Below are 19369 nucleotides of genomic sequence, written 5' to 3' on the forward strand. Positions count from 1 at the left end.
CAGTTTTACTTTGCAGCTGGTGCCACAGAAGCGAGGCACTAATTTATTTCCGCTGCTGCTCCTCTTTGGAATCTCTCAAAGAAGAAAAGATGAAAAGAAGAAAAGAAAAACAAAATGGATGAGAGATAAAAAGAAGGGCAACATACAGTAAATGTAATCAGGAAAAACAGGGGGAGAGGAAGTGGGACAAATAAAAGAAAGGAAAATAAATTATGAAGATGAAGACACTAAAAATGAGGAGAGAATACAAGAGAAGAGGCTTGCAGGAGACGTGACATACACATCAAAAATATTTGGGGCCTGATCTTTCCAGTGGTACATACAGATTTCACACTGAATTCAATGACAGACTGGAGCGTGTAGACAGATTACTATTTTTGCACCACAAAATAATTTTGTTATCACAATTAACAAGGAGGAAAGATGGCCTTGAGCGGCTATTAACTTCTCTTTTGCTGCACGTAGAGATTATCGTCTACTTTCCGTAAAGCTACTTGTTACAAACACAGATCAGTTCATGTGATCATTGTGTCGCCTGAACAATGGCCAGATACGACAGCGTACTCTATCACTTAGCATCTTATGGTGTGGGAGGGTAGGGGTTGAACACACTGTGTGTCCATCCTAAACACTACCACAACCCAGACTGTGGACTGGGACCTCTGCGGTTAGGGGAAAAAAATAAAATAAAAAGCAGTTCTACCAGGCAGACTAGAATATATCCTGAATCAAGCCAGAAGGAATTGTGCTAAGCTTGTTTCAGACAAGAGCTTCCCTGGCAGTGTTGGCAAAACATGTTTCCATTAACTTTGCACACAAATAGCAATGTATATAGATACAGTGTTGTCCATGTAGATTAGATATGTTTTAGTCATTTAAGATTAACACAGTATTTCCATATGCTTATGTTTTTCCATATGCTTGTGTCCATATACTTGTGTCTGTTTCCCAAATGGTGGGGAAGGTTCTAGGAGGGTTGTAGTCCTAGTGTAAAGGGGAGAAGCTAGGAGGCATAAGGGGGTTGGAGAGCGAGCCTGCGCCATACTCATTCTGTAGTGGTGGCTTGACCCAGCTCTTGCTCTGGATGTTGTGACCTGGCATGATAGGGGTACAGCCAGGTCAAACCAGAGAGATGCTGTGATCCCATGCATTAGGTCACAACACCCAAAATGGGGAGCCAGGCCCAATCCTGTGAGACAGGAACTGCCGCTGTAGGATGAATGAGGCTCTCTCGCTCTCCAAATAATATTTTCTATGATCTCTTAATAGCTTTCAGTGTCATTTCAATTTTCTACAGAAAGTTAAAGGTTTAAAACTTAGGCCCCAACTCCGCAAACCACATATGCACATCCTTAACTTTACTCACATTAGTCCCATTGACTTCAATGGAACTACTTGTGAGTAAATGTAAGCACATATATGTTTTCAGGATCAGAGCCATAAATAGTCAGCAAAACTCTGGAAAACTGTGGACTACTGAAAACTTTTCTATAAAGATGTCACATGTACCAGTTTTCACAGCATGCTAAGAAGAACCAATGTACCTATTAATTTCAACATGGAAGTTAGGAGTCAGTCATCAGCAGTTTAATGCTACAAAGGCAAAAAACTTTTCTACATTTTAACAATATAAATGTGACAGATTAACTAAACATATTTCCCATTTTTAGTGTCTATGTACTACTTGTGTGCACAGTTATTGAAAAAGAAAAAGAGTCCAACTTTGCAACTCAAATTAGAAATGAGGGGATTTCATCTAGAATCCCCATTTTTAAAATCACATATTCTTTGATAATGCAAAGCCACACGTATTTGAAGTTAAGCCCCAAATAGCTGAATTACTTTAAACTCAATTTTTCTAGAGCTCTAAAAATATTTGTAGGGCAAAGCAGCATGTGAAACACCACTTACATACACACACACACACACACTCACAAACTGAAAGAGAAAAAAAACCTATGATGTTATTCTATAATACAAATTTGCAACAATACACACCGTCTATTTGCACATCTGAATTCAAATAGCATTATCTTACCTGAAGTTCCTGGATAGCAGATATAATAGATAGAAAAACAAATAAAAATCTATTTAAAATTACTGTATTAAAGATACCATATACTTAAACATTTGCCCTACAGTAATAAATAACGCGATCAGAAAAACTTTAGCTCTGTAATGCTACCATTAAGTAAAAAATAAAAATAAAATACTATGTTATTGGTTTTTAAATCTTTATTAAATACCAAACAATCATATCTTGTGATCTGTGCATAATGCACCCAGCACTGAACTGTTTATAATATAATCTTTCCAAAATAGCTGTCTCCATTTGTGCTAGTCTGAGCTTTCCAACACTGTTTTATTCATGTTTATGAACACCAAATTTAAACTAGGTGTAAGTGGGTAAGTTCCAATGAAGTCACTATAGTTCTCACCTCTTATGCACGGCCTGAATTTGGTCCTTTATTTGTATTTGTTTAAAACACTGAACTGCATAATGATGTAAGGCTTCAATTACAGGAAATATATCATTGGGTTGCCTAATAATGTTGCTATAGTTAAAAATAAATATACATTTCCCATTATACTTCCCTCTTTTCAGGCGTTCAAAGTTGAAAGTAATAACTCCAGTCTTGCTTAAATCTTGGTATGCAAGTTTCAGATGTGGAGCAGTTTATCAAATAGTGAAGGGTTTTTTTAATCTGTATTTTTAGTTTTACTTTATGTAAAAATAGAGATGTTGGATACTTGATCCACAAGTACCATAAGACTGATTTTTTTTGTTTAAGGTTTAGGAGCAAGCTTTGTCATTAGCAGTTCAATACTGGGATGGTCAAAACATATGGAAAACCACAGTAGAATCCTTTCCAGGATGAACTAAACACACTATTAAGTTTTTCCTCCTTTTGTATCTGACTTTGTAATTGCTACATGTTTGGTATGGTCACTGGTTCAAAGGAAGCTGCTCATGTGATTCCAGGGATGATATGGCCATTACTCAATAACATGGACTAATCTCTTGTAGAGAGTTGGGAATGTTTATATTATTATTAATTATTATTTATTATTATTATTATTATGAACTGTAAAATGTTTGCCAAAATTTAACAATGCACAATCTGTTGAGTTTATGATACGTCCATTCCCCTCACCCTTCTATCGTATATTGACTAATTTAGGCCTCAATACTAAAATTAGGCACATACTTAAATCTTTGCAGGATCAGGGATTAAGACTATAAACTCTTTGGGGCAGGGACTTCACAGCACCTAGCACAATGAGGTGCCAACCTGGTTCTGGATCTGTAAGCATTACTTTAGCAGTGCTACTAATAGCAATAATAACAATTTTCTAATTGGTTTGTCTATATTTTAATCTTTGCTCTCTGGCTGAATATTGAAGTTTTTTTCTCCATCTGATTTTAACTGCTGAAGGGAAAGAAGCAGCAATTCTCAAATCTCAGTCTGTGGTTGGAATCCTGCTTTCATGATTCTGACACCAATTTATCATCTGATAATTGATCGAATTATAATAAAATTATCATTGCATTGTAATATTTTGAATACATTTTTAAAGACGTGTTGTAATGACTGCAGACAGTTTTTTTTTTTAACAAAGTTATTTGGCATAAATATTTTGTCTTTTATCATTATCTAACAGTTTTTGAACTCTATTATAACAACCACAGATTAAAATTATTCTTGTAAATCTAGTCAGAACTCATTTAAAATTTTTCCTACAAGCTATTCAGTTTAGCCATGAATGCACCTAGCAGATGATTTTGCTTTCCCACCCAATGGGAACTAAATTAATGTTTGTCCCTTTCTGTCTTCCAGAGATCAGCATGGATGGATTGTTAAATTCTTGACTAATGACGCTAGGGCTTCATTTCAGATAGTTCAAGAAAGAGCTGCTTTTATTTGTCAGATATCTACATCCAGTGAGACATTTAGTGCTTTCCTCCAAGAGGTCAAAGAGGGAAGTGCCATATCATACGGGTGCCTCTTTCCCCTATCATTCTACCTAATGAGGTCTGAAATTGAAATAACCGCATTTTAGAGCAAATGGTTATGTAGGAAAATGCCTGTCATGAATGACAACAGTAAGGGTGAGTGAAGCCTGGCAGGGAGAGTGACACTATAATTTCAAGAACTGAGATGTAAAATGCTATTGGAAAAGACGTCTTTTGCATGGACAGCAGTAGAGATAATGGCAGAATTGGCTGGGGTCCTGGAATTTTTATTTTAAAAAGCTGTAAGTGAATTTTGTGCTTATGAAAGTGAGGGCTAACAGTATTGGCTTAAGAACCATATTACAGGCTGGCATTGTGAAAGCTTCATACTACTCTGCCAATGCACCTCAATCCTTGCATGCCACCACTTTTGCATTTCCAGTTATGGACCACTTTTGAGCAGAGGCTGCCAATCACATTAAATTGTGTGTGTGGGGGGGGGGGCGGGGGGGTTGTGTGGAGGTGCAGTGCCATTTAGGTTTGGCCTGGCCATCCCTGAGAGGTACTGTGACCCCATGCAGCAGGTTGCAACATTCAGAATGGGGAGACAGGCTCAGCCCTGTGGGACAGGAAATACCACTGGTGGGATGAGTGATGGGTGCGTTCATTCTCCAACCACCCTTGGGGCCTCCTCTACTTATCTGGCCAGGGAAAGTGTATGTTTCCCTGGTTTTGCACCCTTGGTTTCATGATTTCTGTGAGTCCAATTGAACACATGAACCCACACTAAAGCTCCATCTGCTCCATCCCTTCATTCTCTCTTCTATCTCTTGATTAAAAAAAATAATCACAGGCATTATGACACCTGAGTTCACAATGGAGAAGGATGACTGCTTCTTGTAATACAGCTTGAAATGTGCCAGCAAGGTGCTTGTGAGCTCTGCTGCACACACTTTAGTCTCGAGGCTATAAATGTTGAATCTGGATCTCCACAGCGGTAGCAAGATGTGCTACCAGCTGAACTGTCAGGCTGGCCAAAGATCTGCATTTTAAATACTTGGAAATAGTTGACCAATAGTTTCTGAATTTTTAAATGGTAGCAACATTGTTAGACATGTACAACATTGGGTATCAGAGTAGCAGCCGTGTTAGTCTGTATCGGCAAAAAGAACAGGAGTACTTGTGGCACCTTAGAGACTAACAAATTTATTAGAGCATAAGCTTTCGTGGGCTACAGTCCACTTCTTCGGATGCATATAGAAGAAGTGGGCTGTAGCCCACGAAAGCTTATGCTCTAATAAATTTGTTAGTCTCTAAGGTGCTAACATTGGGTATGAATTTCTTGTCCCTTCCCATTCAAATGGAAAGGATTATTCCCAGTTGGAACAGGTTTGCTCAAGGGTTAAATGGTTTAAAAAAACTAAAACAAAATAAAGAATAGAACAACCTTATCCCTCAACTGTATGATGTATATTTGATTGAAGTTCCCCTGAAGCATTTGTAATTAAAGGTGAACTGACAGGCTTTACCTGCCAAGTCCTGATCTCAAGCCTCAGGGCTCTGTTTTGCTCTTGCAAGAGCCATGAAATCATTGACACCCAAGGCAGAGCAGAAACTGCATCCTTTTAAGTGCTCAAATGTTAGTGATTTCATCAACTGTTGCAGGAGTAACAGAACCCTGAGGGCTTGAATTCAGGTTTTGGCAGGTTATTGATGAAAGAACTGATTTTAAACTTTTTTGTTTTATAATGTAAATTCTTAAAAGCTGCAGATATATTTTGTTAACAATTTGGGATCTTCAACAACTTGTGTTTCAAAGCTTTTAATTTCACCTTAAAGTTACAGAAACCTGATATTTGTGTTGTCATTAGAACTGCAGCTTTGCCTTTCAGTAGTAATTGCAGTGTGTATTAAAGTGGGTTCAGACAGGAAGGTGTGGTAGCTTGCCAATGTTAAGCTACTGTCACAACACTGTGAACATTATAAATACGTTTATTGAAAATCAAATCTAGAATCATACAGTTAAATTTTTATGTTATAAAGAGTGAATTACTTATTAATAAGAAGTGTTAAATTGTGTTTTAGCCAGAGATAAAACTTAAGCAAAGCCATTTCATAGAGAATATACTGTACCTCCCCATCTTCCAGTTCAACATCTAGGAAATCGAAGTCCCTAAAGACTCTGAACTGTTGTTCACTGTTTGAATCGTCCATGTTCTCTTGTTCCCTCGTTCCGTCTTCTGAAGACACCAAGCTTGTCTGGTGCTCAATCAGATCCAAATCACCACATGAAGAAAAAATTACCTACAATTCAAAAGATTTCTCTTTTGAGAAACTTTCCCCTCTGGTTGCTTGTTAGTAAAAGCTGAGTTGGTTATTCAGAAGACTGTATTTCCAGTACACACCTAATTCCTTTAGCTGGTATTTTTAGAACACGCTCTTTTATTATTTATGTTGGACAGGTGCCTTGAGATTAAATCTTGTATAAAGACACAACTTCATGCTGCAGGAACATATCCAAGAATGTAATAGCTACCTCCTAATGGCTGCAGACTGATGTTGCCTAAATGTTTATATACATTTATGGGAATGAAATTCAAAGAGCCCATTGCAGAAAGGATTGTCAAGGGGCTGAGTTAATACTTGCACCAGAAAACCTCTAGTTAAACATGCTTAAGCATGTGGAGAGATTAGGAAACATAACACAGACTAATTTGTGCAGCAGTAGCTTTTCCTTTCCTACTGAACAATGTCTGCAGTTTAGATGAGAACAATTCATTCTGTGGGTTCCTGTTTTGTTCAAACTGAGAACACATCCACAACATAATAGCAAGAGTGACATAGTAATAATGTATCACAAAGTACTCAAGATTTATAAAGTGCTTTTAAAATGTTTAAGCATTATTTTAAAGAAAATAAATACAAATCTTTACCTTTGAAATTTAAAAAATCCCTCGATCAACCAACAAAATTGGAATAGTCCACTATACATTCCACTGCATGAGACAATACTCATTTCCATAAAGAGTAATGTTAGAATCATTATCTCATGGGATGATAAGGGTGCTAATCTTCATTGCTTTTTCTGTAATTGAATTTAGGCCTTCTGAAAGGAGCTAGATTGACAGTACTGGAGACCAAAATGATCTGTCCATAGAACACGTAAAGCTTGGACAGTGATAGTGCCAGCATCCCAACAATGCTCCACCGAACTGCTTCATAACCTGTTCTGGAAGAACAGCCTCTAAAAGTGAGAGGGCTGTTTACGCTCCATGCTCAATCACTGTCCTTTGTGCTGAGAAATGCAACATGTGCCAGATTGTGCTAACTACAATGATGGTTTTGTGACATGGAATAAATTAAAACACCTCTGAAATTCAGGGAGAGAAAGTTCTTGATATTTAAAATTAAAGATACAAAAACAACAAAAGACGAAACAGTCAATGAAGCAAGACTCACTGAAGGGTTTTTGCTCAGCCCCACATCTTGACCACACAGGGTAAGGACATGTACCAGCTTTTCCTTTGTCCTTTTCTAGAAAAAACATTTTTAATTTTAGCATCATTCTTTATTCATTCTGTTGGAAACTAGAGGGATATGTTTTTAGGAAAAACTATGATCAGAGACTCACTGGTTTGATGTTAAAGGAATTATTTTAGAGCAACTACACAAACAGGGAAATAGATAAAAGCAGCAGCTAATATTTTTTCAGTACTTAAAAAAATTTAAAAACTGGTCTATTCATTTCATTAGGCCCTAAACTAGTAAAGCACTAAAACACATGTATAACTTCACTGAGACTACTCAAGATCTTGAAATTAAGCACATGCATAAGTTTTTGAATCATCCCAAATCTCCAATATGCTTAACAGTAGCAATAAATAAATAAATATATTTTGCATGTTTTTACTTTAGCTGGCAGCTAACAAAATCCAATAGTGCAAAACAAGGTCACATTCAGGAGCAATGCTGCAGGCATATTTTAATGAATAGGGGGCTCCATTACAGGAACTTAGTGGGAATTCTACCTGAGAATACTGAGGCCTTTTCCAGCTCACAGGAACGAGGACATTGGAATTAGAACCTGAGGAGGTTGAGGAAGTGCTTCGAGTGACAGCCATTGCCCGGGGTTTACCATCTCGGCCAGCAGAACTCTGTAGCTCATCATATCGTCTCCCAATAATTGGAGTCTGAAATAACACAGAGCCGCATTATGTAGAATAATGTTAATGACCTGTTAGCTCACTTGCAGATGAATGTCATTCTGAAGACAGGTATGCCCAAAATTTTACCTATTTTTTGTTTTTCTGTTTATAAGCCCCATATAAATCTTTACATTTATTTTTTCCACCATATATTCTTCACAGTGTCTCTGCCCCCAACAATACCAGCACCTCAGCATTCAGGAGCAACTTACAGTAATAAATGAGTTTACTAAACTGGCAATGGAGAAAAGCAAATTTTGTTAAATAAACTTATTTTAACACAGGCTGTTGTTACAGGGGTTTTTCTGCAGGGTGCTGAGCACTCTGGCTCTGATCCAGCAGACCACTTACGCACATACTGAAATGTTTTGCTGGATCAGGCCAGAGTGCTCAGAGAGCCCAGGACAATAAGAGTGAGAAAACATTTATGGAAAAATACTAAAAGTATATCCTTTTGTGGTAGTGTTTCCTTTATAAACCCTGTTTCTCAGTAGCTGTTGTAAGAATAAGTCTCCAATCCTGCATACACACATGTGATTAACTTTAATCAGGTGAATAGTCCCATAAAGTTAAGTATGTAAGTAAGTGTTTGCATGGTCAAAATATCTCCTGTCAAAAGACTCCAGTCTGAAACTAGATAATACGGTGTTACTCAGGTAACATATTTTTGTACATTTTTAAAAAGAAGAGTTTATTATAATTTGTATTTAAATTAATCAAGTCAACAGCTATGTTATAAAGATGCAAAATGTAACACACACACGCACACATGCCCTATATATATTTGTTTTTTCCCCCACAGGTTGGTGGTTTTTTTTTTTGTTTTTTTGTTTTTTTTAGAGTTTTTCCCTTGGAATCCCATGTTCTTAAAAAATAAGTTGAAACCAAAACCAAAAAGAGAGGTTGCTCACCCTGTGTAGTAACTCTAGTTCTTCAAGATAGTGTGTCCCTAGGGGTGCTCCACTTCAGGTGTGTGTGCAGCCCATGCGCCTTCGATGGGAGATTTTCATTAGCAGTTCCTGTTCAGCCCGCGCATTCGCTGTTGATATCCTTGTGCCCTGCACTGACACTATATCAGGCTGCGCAGGCAAACCACCCTTAATTCCTTCTCCACTGCCAAGTCTCAGATGGAAACTCCAATGCAGAGGGGAAAGAGGGCTGGTAGTGGAGCACCTATAGGGGGACACATCCTGAAGAACTACAGTTACTGTACAGGGTGAGTAACTTCTCTTTCTTCTTCAATTAGTGTCCCTAGGGGTGCTCCACTTCAGGTGACTCCCAAGCTGTATCCCATCAGGGAGTTTCAGAGTCAAGTCCATTACCGAGGAAAGAACTGCATTGCCAATTGCTGCTTCAGATCTGGAGGCACTGACTAAAGCATAGTGTCTGGAGAAGAAATGTACCAAAGACTGTGTAGTAGCTCTACAGATCTCAGCAAATGGGACATTTTAAATTAGAGCCATAGATGTAGATTCTGACCTTGTTGAGTGAGCTGACACGCCAGCCAGGGGGTGGGGGGTGGGGAGGGAAGTGCTGGTAACAAGCTATAATACACTCCAAAATCCATTTTGATAGCCTTTGGGTATAAATTGCAGATCCTTTTGATCTGTCTGCAAATGAAATGTACAGGCTAGGGGATTTAAGGAATTATTTAGTCCTATGTAAATAATGCCCTTCTGACATCTAGAGTATGGAGTACAGTCTCCACATTGGACTTGTGTGGTTTCAGAAAGAAAACTGTCAGGTAAGTGATCTGATTCAGATGAAATTCAGAAGACACTTTAGGAAGAAACCTGGGACGTGGACATAAGGAACCTTATCCTTGTAGAGAACTGTGAAAGGAGGTTCTGCCATTAAGGCCCCAATCTCTCCAACTCTGCAGGCTGAGGTAATAGCCACTAGGAAGACTGTTGTCATAGACAAATTCGATAAGGAGCAGGTCATTATCCATTCAAAGGAGGGCTTCCTGAGACTTTTAAGAACCCGGTTAAAGTCCCAAACAGGGGTAGGGCCTTTAACCAGTGGAAAGAAATTTCCCAGGCCTTTCATCAACCTTACGTTTTCAGGGTGAGAAAACATGGAGAACTTTTCAATAACGGTATGAAAAGCTGTTAGGACTGCCAGATGAATTTTGGGAGAACTAAGTGACAGCCCTGTTTTCTTTAACTGCAAAAGGTATTCCACAACAAGCAGAAGCGGGCCACATTGCTGGTCAGTGTCCTGGAGTTCACACAAGTGACTAAATCGTCTCCACTTCTGAAGTATTTCTAGTAGAATCTTTCCTGCTGTTTAATAATATGTGCTGTACCTCTGCAGAACAGGATGACTCTAGCCCCACAAACCATCGAGGAGCCACGCCTTGAGGCAGCAGTCAACTGGGAGAGGAGTGGAGGAGTGATTGGAAGATGTATTGGTGGACAGAGAGCTAGCTGGAGCAGGCAAGGAAACCACGCTTGCCTCAACCACGTTGGGGCTATTAGAATGACTCTGATCCCATCCTGTATGATTTTGTTCACCACTCTGAGGATCAAAAGCATCTGGGGAAAAGCATAAAACAGCTTTCCCATTCCCAGGGAGTAGGAAGGTGTTCCCAGGGAATAGTGACCTAACCCTCCCCTTGAACAAAATATGTGGCATTTTTTATTCACAGTTGTTGCAAAATGCGCCACTTCTGGTAATCCTCAAATCTGAAAAATGCTGACCAGGACCTGTGGATTCAGCTCCCATTTGTAGTCTTGGGAAAAATACCTGCTGAGAGCATCAGCCATGACATTTTGTTTGACCGGAAGATACATTGCGAGATTCCTATGTGATGTTTTATGCACCAGTTCCATAACCGTATCACTTCAGCACAGAGGGAAGGGGAATCTCGCTCCCCCATGCTGACTGATACAGAACACACAGGCCATGTTTCAGAGTAGCAGCCGTGTTAGTCTGTATCCGCAAAAATAACAGGAGTACTTGTGGCACCTTAGAGACTAACAACTTTATTAGAGCATAAGCTTTCGTGGGCTACAACCCACTTCTTCGGATGCATCCGAAGAAGTGGGTTGTAGCCCACGAAAGCTTATGCTCTAATAAATTTGTTAGTCTCTAAGGTGCCACAAGTACTCCTGTTATTTTTACAGGCCATGTTGTCCATCATGATCCTCATGGATCTGTGCCTGATGAGAGGCAGAAAATGAAGACACCAATTTCTGTCTGCTGTGAGCTCCAGCAGGTTGATATTGAGGGAGGTTTCCTGGGGTGATCATTTCCCCTGTACTGTGAGAGCATCCGTGGTTATCGTTGGTGTTGGTTGAAGAAAAGGAATGCCTGCCCCTACATTGCGATGAACCTTTCACCAGTCTAGGGAATGCTTTACCTGCTTGGGAACTGACACCTGCTTGTCTAGGCTGTGTTTGTTTGGTGAGTAAACTGATGAGCCACCCCTTAGCACAGATGTTCCATGCCTGCTGATGGGGTAGGAGGGGCACAACCCTAGAACAGCTTGAGTCACGACCCCCAGGCAAGGAGCAGCTCCTCCATGCAGCTCCCAGCTGTTCCTTTGCTCCTGCCTCTCTCTGCCCGGCACAGTTCATCGGCTCAGCTGCTGCGCAGGGAGGGGGCCCAGCCCACCATGTGACCAAGCAATCGGGGGGGGGAGGGATGTGACCCCACATGCCCCCAACGTGTCATCTCTACTCCTAGAAATAGCAAAGATGTAACCTCGCATGTTCGGACACAAAGGTACAAGCTGCCACGTAATCGAGGAGTTGAAGAGAGTTTCTGACTCAAGTCTGAGGGCTCTTTTGAATAGTTCTGACAAGCTTTGATAATGTTACAAACTTGTCCATGGGAAGGAAGGCCTTGGCTACTAAAGAGCCAGGGATGGCCCTATAAATTGTATGTTCTGAATGGGAGTCAGTGTGGATTTTTCCACATTCATCTGCAGGCCCAAATCTAAGAACAGGGAAAGTGTTTTTTCGGGGCAGATGACACCTTGTGGTATGATTGATCCTTGGAGCAGCCGGTCATTGAGGTATGGGAATACTGTGATCGTCTGATGACGCAAGTAGGCAACCACCAATAGACCCTTTGAAAACACTCTCGGAGCCGAGGAGAGGCCAAACAGGACCTGACACTGAAAATTATCCTGGCCTATGAAAAAAATGCAGGAACTTTTTGTGAGACAGGTGTACTGCTATATAGAAGTATGTGTCTTAAAGGTCAAGGGCTGAAAACTAATCCATTGACTTTAGAGAAAGAATTATAGCTGCCAGAGTCACCATCCTGAACTTCTGAGACTTTATGATTTTTTTTAGGAGTCTGAGATCCAAGCTTGGTCTCCACCCTCTGTTTTTCTATGGTATGAGGAAATACCTCAGACAGAAAGCTCTCCCCCTGTGCTGAGCAGGGACTGGTTCTAATGCTCCTAACCAAAGAAGGGAATTTAATTCCTGTCTTAACAGGGAGTCATGAGAGGGGTCCCTATAGATGGATGAAGAAGGGGAACAAGGAGGTGGGAGGGCAGTAAAATGGATGGTATAGCCCGATGTTATCACTTCTGTCATGCTGTCTGGAGTGGCTCATGACCGAGAGTGCCAATCTCATGGTAGACTGTCAAAAGCAGGGCAGACACCCCAAAATGGTGGTATGTTCTATAATTAGATTTCACCAATCCAGGAACAAATGTGAACTCCTAGATCACTGTCAGAGTCTTACCTTGGAGTCACAGACAGTTCCCTTGGGCTCTCCAGTCTATCTTGCCACCCAAGCAAGCTGGACTTAGTGATACATATCACTTACACAAACAATCACAAAATATTCAGGTTGCTCCCAGTCACAAGAGATCAGTCACTCATGCCGAGGTGGTTGAGAAGGAACTGAGGGTGGTTCGTCCATGCAGCCTAATATAGCCATGGTGTGAGGCACAAGGATATCAACGGCGCATACGTGGGCTGAACAGATGCTGCTAATGAAAATCTACAATCAAAGGTGTTCATGCACCTTAAGTGAAGCACCCAGAGGCACACTACTCAAAGAAGAACATGGTCTTCCCATATAGGTCATTAAGTTTAACTCTGGATCTAAAACAATGTTTTTAAGATAATGTCTTGAAATTTTCCCTGCTTCCCAATTCTTCAACTTTCATAAAGAACTAAGATGGAAATTAAGGTCTGAACTAGTAGAGTTTCCTTGTTATATATATAGTACCTCAGAAATATCGAAATGAAACTCCAAAGTTTTCCCTGGCAGTTCCTTTGAAGCACTGTTCCACACTCGATGTATTTCCATTTTTGAAAGATCACCGTGTTGATAGGAAGGTAAAACCAGGCTGGCAGAGCGAGAAACTACCAACTTCAAGATGTTCAAGGCTTCTCTCCAGTGAATGCTCTAGAAGTAGATATTGTTTTTGTCAAAACAATGTGAAATAAGAATGTACATCAATTAACAATACATTTACAGCCATATTATTAATCACGAAACGTAACAAAGACTAAAAGCGATGACACACAATTAAAGTAAGTTAAATATTGAAATCATTCATAGATTTTGGAATTCAGTACAAAATTGAGTTCTAGAAATAGTGCTAGTAGAATAAAGGTGTTTTTTTTAAAGGAATGGACATTTATATAAATAACATCTTCAGTTAAACGAGAAGGAAAAAATTACAGGACTACCATCAACCCTCATACTTCAGAGTATGAATTAATTACCAGTTAGGTCAGGAAGAGATTTCTGCCATGGTATCATGGTACAGTTTTGCATTTACTTGCAAATAGATACATTATTATATATAGCAGAGACAGAGGGAGAATATTGGACTAGATATTGTGTGTCAGTGTGGTAATTCCTAAGTTCCTATATGAAAGTTTAATATTTCACAGTAACTACTGTTCAATTCATATTTTAATATAAGGAAGATACAATATTTACCTGCACATATTTTTCAATTGTCTTTAACACTTCCATGTTAAATTGTTTAACAGGAATACCTGACAAGTCCATATAACTAAGAAGACTGTAGATCATCTGCAAGAGGGACTGTTGCATGCTGGGAAGGCCCTTTTCTAGTAGCTATGAAAAAACAAGTGAAAATAACTGGATTTTGAAAGGTTGTTTCTTAAATAAAACAGCACCAATATCAGTCATGTACAGACAGCATTTCCCTAGTTGAAAAACAATTTTAGAATGTCTTGTTACAATAATTAGTGATGATGTTACTAACAAGACAAACTACAAAAGGTAAATTATGGAGTCTGGAGCTAATTAACCATGTTCTGATAATGAAACAAAGCTTCTTGTCTGCCCAGTACTCCTATTCTAAGCTATCCAGAAAGCCTGTACAAGGACAGAATAAGCTGGCAGCTGAAATTCAGAATTTAATTGAGAGAGACAGCCAATAAAAAATAGCCAAACATCTTTTTATTTTTTTCCTTGGCTGGAAGTCTGAGGAAAAGGTTGAGGAAACACAGGCAGAAAGAATTAGACCACTGTTATTCAGACAGCAAATTATATTTACCCAATAAATTTTACTACCAATGCTCTCCAGTGATAGCTTCCATGGAAACACATTCGCTAGGTAGGAAGATGGAATGCCTGGTCTCTCTCACGGTAGAAATTAATATAGAGATGAGCCTAAACTAACCCCCTAGCTTTAAATATCCCCAAACTCTGGAATGTTTGTATCTGCATCCAGGAGTACAAGATCTTGATTTTGCAAACATGATTATGCTTAACCTGGCGTATGTGAGTAGTTCCACTGGCTTCAAAGATTAGAGCCTTAAGGATTTGTGTGTCACATGAATAAGAAATTTCTGATCTAAAATTTTTTTGTTAGTGGCTTCTCTCCTCATTCGTTGCTAACAGGTAATACCTCTCACATGTGGATGTTGGAGGTGGCCTAATGTTGTTGGAGGCTCTAGGACTAAGCCCCACCTTTCAGCTCTGGCTGCCAGAAAAGTTCTCCCAAAGCTGCAGAAATACTCCAGCAGTCAATTATTAGCATTAACACAACAATTTGATATAATATGTAAATAAACTTAAGATCATTATATGTCCAAGTCTCCTTTTAGAGAAAAATTTCAAATTTTACAAATTGTATTCCAGTCATTTCCCAGATTAGTAGGTTGGGTTCAATGAGGAGAAAAGCTCCTAGCAGAAAGAAAATAACCAGGTAAGAGATTTTTCATTCTGCAGCACAGCTTCTCTCCTCATTCACCAATAATGGGAAGTAGTGAACAATGAATCACAAAAGTGGGGGGGGGGAAGAAACAGAGTTTTAATTATTATTACAGTAGAATAATAGGCAGAAACAAGAATTCCCCCCATATAGAGTAAGAGCTGTATAATTTAAGGAATTATTTGGGAACCGACCCATCAACACTTTCCTACCAAAGGATGCCTCTGCAGGGGAATGGAAATCCACGTTGCAAATCTTCCTCAGATTAGGCTCATATCATTTTACCCACAATGCCACCAGGGACCTCACAGAGTGAGCCCTGACTCCTTTGTAATTGGTTTCCTAGCATGCCAACTGGTGCAGGATTTTAACATTGCACCTATAGGAACACTGAGGTCCTAAAAACTTGGCATTTTGGACCGGATGAGATGAACAGGGTACAACTGGCATGTATACTCCATATGCTTGAAAAATATCTTTAGAGCTCTAAGAATGCCCATATATGCCACAACCTTCCAAAGGGGTGCAAAGGAATAGAACAAAATGATGGGGGAACCCTATTTACCAGTAACTGTGGAAATAAAAACTCATCTGAAGAGAAAGGCTTCTGGAGCAGTACAAGTAGCTTTTTTCCTCATGACAACAGTAGTGTGGTTCTGTATGGACAGAGGAACTAATTCCAACCTTATCTTTTGGAGGTGATGGCAACTAAAAAAAGCCAGCCACAGACTTGTCTAATCTGTTATTTTGATAAATTTTGACACCTGATGATACTCAGATAAGGAGTCTGATGTGCCTGTCTGAAGAACCCACTTTCCCATGGTGCTTGGTTGTAGGACTCCAGTGAACCATCCTGGAGAATCTCTAGTGTAAATGAGATCACCAGAACTTTGTGGTTACTATTATTGTTTATATTATGGTAGCATCCAGAGCCATGGACCCCCTATGGCTGGGCACTGTACAAACAAGACAACCCTTGCCCCAGAGAGCATTCCGTTTCTCCTCACACATAAATGTAATTTGACCAGATCAATCATTGTAATTTCCTGGTTGAATTCTGTCTGGATACCAAAAAATATCTATGATGCTAATGGAGAAACTCTGATAAACTATATTTCTCTTCCCATGCCCATCCTGTTAACTGTAGGTTGTCCAGGTCTAAATGAAAGAATTTGAGAGGACTGGTGTTTTCTGCAGGTGCAATGGAGGTTCCTTAGTTGTCTATCAAGTCTGAAGTGCCTTCTGGGCCAGTGGTGGAGTGGGATGAGGTGGGACTTCAGTTCTGCTTTTTCCTCTTTTCTGCATCCTTTATGTGAACTGGCTTGAAAAACAGCATTCTTCTCTACCCAGGACATTATTTCCTTTATCACAGAGAGGTTCTGACCTCTGCTTATCCCTTGGCTTTGGAAGGAATATAAACATGCATGCTTCAGTCTTAAGCAAACCTCTAATGGGAAGTAAAAAGAAACTTCCCCTATGAACACTATAACTGCCCACTACAGGGTTTCTTGCACCTTCCTCTGAAGTGGCTAGTGCTGGCTAGTGTCAGAGATGATACTGGACTCAATGGACCACTGGTCTGAGTCCATGTGGTCACATTTATATGTTTTTGTACACACATGCATTTGATAGGGCTGTTGAAGAGGAGAACTAAAAGGATATATTCTGAGATTTTGGAAATCAGTCTCCAAGTATGCTCCCCATACTGCAAGACTTGCTTCCATAGTGCATACGTAAGGTGCTACAGTAAAAAATGGGTTGGTTTTCAGCATGTTGCTCATACTTACCTGCCCACAAAGGGACATTTGGATATGATCTGGGAATGACACATAATTTGCATGGTCTCTGCTGAGTGGTTCCATGTATTTAGAAGGAATTGGAAGTACATTTTGAGAAAAAGCATTCAGGGGCTGACCCAGTGCATAGCACCAGCAATCTGAGCCACCAGAGATAACTGTCTACAGATGACCACTGCCAAGCAATGGATGATGCAATCAAGTTTTGGATCTTTGCAAATCTTTACCGTGATGGTAAAATTATTACCAGATTCATGCCTGGGTATGAATCCGTTCAAGCAGCTGGCAAGCTATGAATGGGTCTCTTTCTCTGGACAAGACACTAATTGCTATATTGTCCCTGCCTGAGCCTGGCTGTGACTACTAACAGCCATTTCTTCTGACTCTGGGTGTAAAGAATAGAGCAGAAAGAAGAGTCCTGTACAGGAATTGAGAATTCACACAAATGCTCATTTTCTCTTTGTCATACTGAGGATTTTGTTGCTTTGGGAAGAAAATACATGCAGGTTTCATTAGGAGCTTCTGCTCCAGATTCTTCCCTCTCTTAGGGGAATAGTCCCTTCATGAACACCTTTGGTGTTGACAGTGACCAGCGGATTGCTATGTTGGCTTTGGTAGTGAGGGTTGAGGCCTGTTTGCAATTTCAGCTACTAATTTCTCTAATGTTTTCCCAAAGAGCTCCTCGACTGTAAATCTGGATGCCTAAAATATCTGTTTAATATGATTGTTTGCTATTCATGAGTGTAATATGGCTTCTTTATAGCCACGGGGTTAGGAGCCACTGCTCTTGTCACAAGTCACATCAAAGATCTGACCAGAATAGAAGCTGAAACCTCTCAGCCCATGCAATGAGTCACCTGCTTGCCATCAAGTATATTTTCCTTATTAAGTACAGGACAAAGTTTTGGACTGAATGTCTACAGCTGAGGCTTTGAAATGTATGTGTAACGTGTCCTCCTTGTTATGGCCTATGGAATCTTTTAGAAGGCAGTTCCGTTTTGAAGGTGTGACTATGTCTTTCACTGGTTCCCAAACTTTATGTTTTTATATAACATTTTGGTTTAACACTTTTTTCATGGTGCATGTGTGACAACCACTCTCATGACTGACACATGGGGGATTGAAATGGGGAACCTCCAAAGCTAAAAGCATGATCTGCTACCGCTTGAGCTGAAGAGCCAAAGCTCTGAGGCTGGAGGCTAGAACAACTCACATCTTTTGTCCATTGGCAAAGAGGGTGACCTGAAACACACACTTATCAGTAGGTTGCACATGAGGAGTGCTTACCCAGGCTAATTATAGGTTGGAGGTAGCACCCTGTTCATCCTGGTCAAGGGATCCCTCAACCAAGGAGGGGTACTGGTATAAATACCTTCACTGTGGGAATAGTCTGCTAAATGGCCACAGGATCCTGAAAGGATGTCTACTGCCTGCTCTCCAGGCACCCATGTTAGCTCTTTAGTAGAGATCTAGTATCACTTGTGACTTTACTCCATAAAACAGGAGTCAATTTGAACTCGGGAAGGGCTCTCTCATTTTCCTCCCTGTAATTCCATGATGGTGCAGCTGTATGGGGAATGGAGTCTTTGCATACCTCTGTTCTGGTCACAGTCTGCCTAAGGTGCTTCTAATGCTTGCTGGGATTCTCTCAGAGACCCTTGTCACTCAGCATGCCCAGAACACCTTGTCTACTCTTGGAGGACACTTCATCCAGTTCTCTGCGATCCAAAAACTCATTTTGACTCCACATTTTGTCACTCGGGTTCCTTTATTTGGCATATAGCAAAGCTACGCTGAATTGATCAAACTCAAGCATAGGAGGGGAGTATAGAGCATACCACACATCCAAAGTTACACAGAAAACCTCTTCCTTGATATATATTTACACAGTACATTTCACTATACAATATTCACTATACATTGCAACATTTGAGATTGGCTTGGTTACTTTGTAGGAACCAATCCCTGTACAGCATGCTCTGTCCACGCACAGTTCATGTATAACCTGATCTTTACACTCCAAGTTAATCTTATCCATTGTCCGTAGCACCAGGGTGTTCCTGCTTATCTTAGTAAGCACAGACATCCTGACTCTCACATACTGCATCTTAAGCCCTAATTTACAACTTAACCTTCCGTTCACCTTCCCAATCGGCCCACTAAGAAGTGAGGCAAGTTACTTATGTCATGCAAGGCCTACAATGCATTAGTGTGGAGCCAGAGTACGGAGAGAGGAAGGGCAAAGAGA

The 19369-nt window shown here is 40.1% G+C and overlaps 1 protein-coding gene across 2 annotated transcripts in view; it reads right to left on the reverse strand.

The window, feature by feature from the left end:
* The window catches only part of FRY (FRY microtubule binding protein), a 297837-nt gene that overhangs the window by 53095 nt on the left and 225373 nt on the right, over positions 1-19369 (reverse strand). Inside the window, exons 47-52 of one of the 2 annotated variants that reach the window (XM_065403815.1) lie at positions 14080-14220; positions 13357-13536; positions 7984-8145; positions 7415-7489; positions 6089-6259; positions 2039-2047 (exon numbers count right to left, since the gene is read on the reverse strand). In XM_065403815.1, the coding sequence (XP_065259887.1) occupies positions 2039-2047; positions 6089-6259; positions 7415-7489; positions 7984-8145; positions 13357-13536; positions 14080-14220 (738 nt within the window). The remainder of the gene's footprint in view (positions 1-2038; positions 2048-6088; positions 6260-7414; positions 7490-7983; positions 8146-13356; positions 13537-14079; positions 14221-19369) is intronic. The other variant, XM_065403807.1, reaches the window with a different exon arrangement.

The sequence above is a fragment of the Emys orbicularis genome, chromosome 1, assembly GCF_028017835.1.
Source record: "Emys orbicularis isolate rEmyOrb1 chromosome 1, rEmyOrb1.hap1, whole genome shotgun sequence".
Classification (NCBI taxonomy): Eukaryota; Metazoa; Chordata; order Testudines; family Emydidae; genus Emys; species Emys orbicularis.